We start from the raw sequence: 2,714 nt of genomic DNA on the forward strand, positions 1-2,714 counted from the left end.
TAGAGCACCCCCACCCCTTAGAGCTCCCCCACCCTTAGAGCGCCCCCACCAACTTTTATGGCAAAGTGACCCCCTTGCATGGGTGGACTGGTGCTTATGCAGTAGGCCAGGCCGCTCTCAGAGTGTAGCTAACGGTGTTTCTGGCTCTGACCCCGGATCTCTCCCAGGTCTTCATCTGCAGTGACTCCATAGAGGCTCGTCAGCTGATCATGGAGTTGGCTCGCCGGCTGAACTTCCAGCCCGTGGACATGGGCCCCCTGTCTCTGTCCCGCTACATCGAGAACATCCCTGTTCAGTTATTCCCTGCCTGGAAGGGACCCGTCCTCGCTGCCGTGGCCCTCTCCATCTTCTTTTTTGGTTATTCCTTTGTACGGGACATCATCCAGCCGTATGTGAAGCATAAGCAGAGCGACTTCTACAAGATCCCAGTAGAGATAGTGAACCACACCCTCCCCACCGTGGCCGTTACGCTCCTGGCCCTGGTGTACCTGGCCGGCCAGCTGGCGGCGGCGCACCAGCTATACTACGGGACCAAGTATAAGCAGTTCCCTCATTGGCTGGAGGGCTGGCTGCAGAGCAGGAAGCAGTTAGGTCTGATCAGCTTTTTCCTGGCTGCTGTTCATGTGCTCTACAGCCTCTGTCTACCGCTGAGAAGGTCTGAGAGGTACCAGCTGCTCAACGCCGCCTACCAGCAGGTAAGATGACCGCCATGACGTGTTAGGGTTCCACCAGAGGGAGACGATAGAGCCAGACCGCACAATCAGAGTTCTGATGCTCCAGGTGTGGACAGACCGGACTGGGTGACCTTTAGATGACCTTAGGGAGGATTTAGAGCTTCTATGTCAGCTGTTCATCCAGAACGTCTTCACTTCTTTTCCAGCCTGATTCCAAGTGGATTTAAATCCGGTGTCAGGGCTGGCTGGTGTTTGTTGACGACCGAGATGCAGGATTAATGAGGAATTACAGAAGCAAATAATTCAGAAACGACAGGCAATGAACTCAGGAATCAAAAACCAGGAGACGCTCAGGACAATATAACATAAGGAATAAAGGAAGGAAGAGAATCCAGCAACCAGGAAGTGAACAGGAAGTGAATGTATGGGAGACAGAACAAAGACTGGGCTAACCGGCTAACGGGGGGCAGGTGTGGATAGAAGCAGCTAGAAGGGAGCCAGAGGAAAGGAGACAAGGGGGCGACAGAGAGTAACTCAGAAAATACAGCACAGCATAAATATAATTAGAGAACTAGAAGACATCAGATGGAACAGAAACCAGCGACCAAGAAAAGACAGAATGGAATCAAAGTGAAACTGAAACAGAAGCAGGAAGGCCAGAATGAGGATCATGTTAGTGAGACATGCTTTATGACACAGCTTCAAAGTACAGATAGAAAAGTATGAAATCCCATTTCCATAAGTATTCCTGCCCCTGGTCCGACCCCCGGTCTGCCTCCAGCTTAGCTCTCTCCAGATGTTGGGTCAGATTCTGCTCTGGTTCTGGTCCCGTCCTTGGAGACCATTGCCCACTCAGAGCTTCATCTATCCAGACCAGTCTGCTGGAAAACATGCCACAGCCTGATGCTGCCACCACCATGCTCCACTGCAGGGATGGTACGGCTTTGGTGAGGAGGTGCCTGGCCTCCTGTTGGCTGTTTCCTCTCTGACATCACGCTCAGCTGTAGGACCTTCTATGGCCGTTCCTGATCACTTCCAGTCAGAGGAACCTTCTACAGGCGGATCCAGCTTCATGATAAAGGGTGTGAATACTTATGGAAATGGCATTTACCTTCCTTCCTGTTGCCAAAATGGGGCTTAGAGATTTCCTCCATGTTTGGAGGAGAACGGTGGAGATCTTCCTCCAGCTACAGACAGTTTGACTGCCTGTAGGAATGAAATCATTAAATCTCCAGTTAGTGGGAAGGAGAAAGGAGGAGGAGTTCCTCCTGGTCAGGTCCTCTGTCTGCTCCGAGGCGTCCAGCCTGCAGAGCCAGAAATAAAGGCCTCCCGCTGTCCCCACAGATTCACGCTAACGTGGAGAACTCGTGGAATGAGGAGGAGGTGTGGCGCGTGGAGATGTACGTCTCCTTTGGGGTGATGAGTTTTGGCCTGATGTCCCTCCTGGCCATCACCTCCATCCCCTCCATCAGCAGCGCCCTCAACTGGCGGGAGTTCAGCTTCATCCAGGTACAAACCAAAGGTTCGCAGTTGGTTTGCGAATGATCCCCTCGTTATCTGTATGCAGAGGGCGGGTCCGCAGCAGAGCCAATTAGTGAGGCGAGCAGCAGGACTTGGACGACATCTGATCTCCGCCTCTCCTATGAATGAACTTCAAAAACTAATTTAGTTTAAATTCACTCTAGATCACAGATGTGGCTGTGAGCTAGAGTGAAGGAGCAGTGGAAAACAGCTAATTTTATAAAAACGGAGGATAGAGAAAATAATGAAGGATGAAAAACATTTATTGTGTCTTTTTAAAAAGCCGTTTTAATTTAGCCGTAGAGGGACTGTTTAGTCGTTTTGCCTCCAGCTCAGATGCCTTCCATCCTCTGCTCCGCCGCTGTCTGCCCAGTCAGCCTGTGCTGATCCTCCACTGATCTCCTCACATCTCCTGCATGAAGCCTCTAGAGCAGGGGTGGGCAATTCCAGTTCCTGGGGGCCGGTATCCTGCAACTTTTAGATCCATCCTTGCTCCAACACACCTGAATTAAATGGCTC

The 2,714-nt window shown here is 51.4% G+C and overlaps 1 protein-coding gene across 1 annotated transcript in view; it reads left to right on the forward strand.

Moving 5' to 3' along the window:
• Positions 1–2,714, forward strand: part of steap2 (STEAP2 metalloreductase) — a 10,659-nt gene that overhangs the window by 3,608 nt on the left and 4,337 nt on the right. The window contains exons 3-4 of the mRNA XM_015369174.1: positions 168–695; positions 2,019–2,183. Of these exons, the coding sequence (XP_015224660.1) occupies positions 168–695; positions 2,019–2,183 (693 nt within the window). The remainder of the gene's footprint in view (positions 1–167; positions 696–2,018; positions 2,184–2,714) is intronic.

The sequence above is a fragment of the Cyprinodon variegatus genome, unplaced genomic scaffold (assembly GCF_000732505.1).
Source record: "Cyprinodon variegatus isolate N-32 unplaced genomic scaffold, C_variegatus-1.0 Scaffold2584, whole genome shotgun sequence".
Classification (NCBI taxonomy): domain Eukaryota; kingdom Metazoa; phylum Chordata; class Actinopteri; order Cyprinodontiformes; family Cyprinodontidae; genus Cyprinodon; species Cyprinodon variegatus.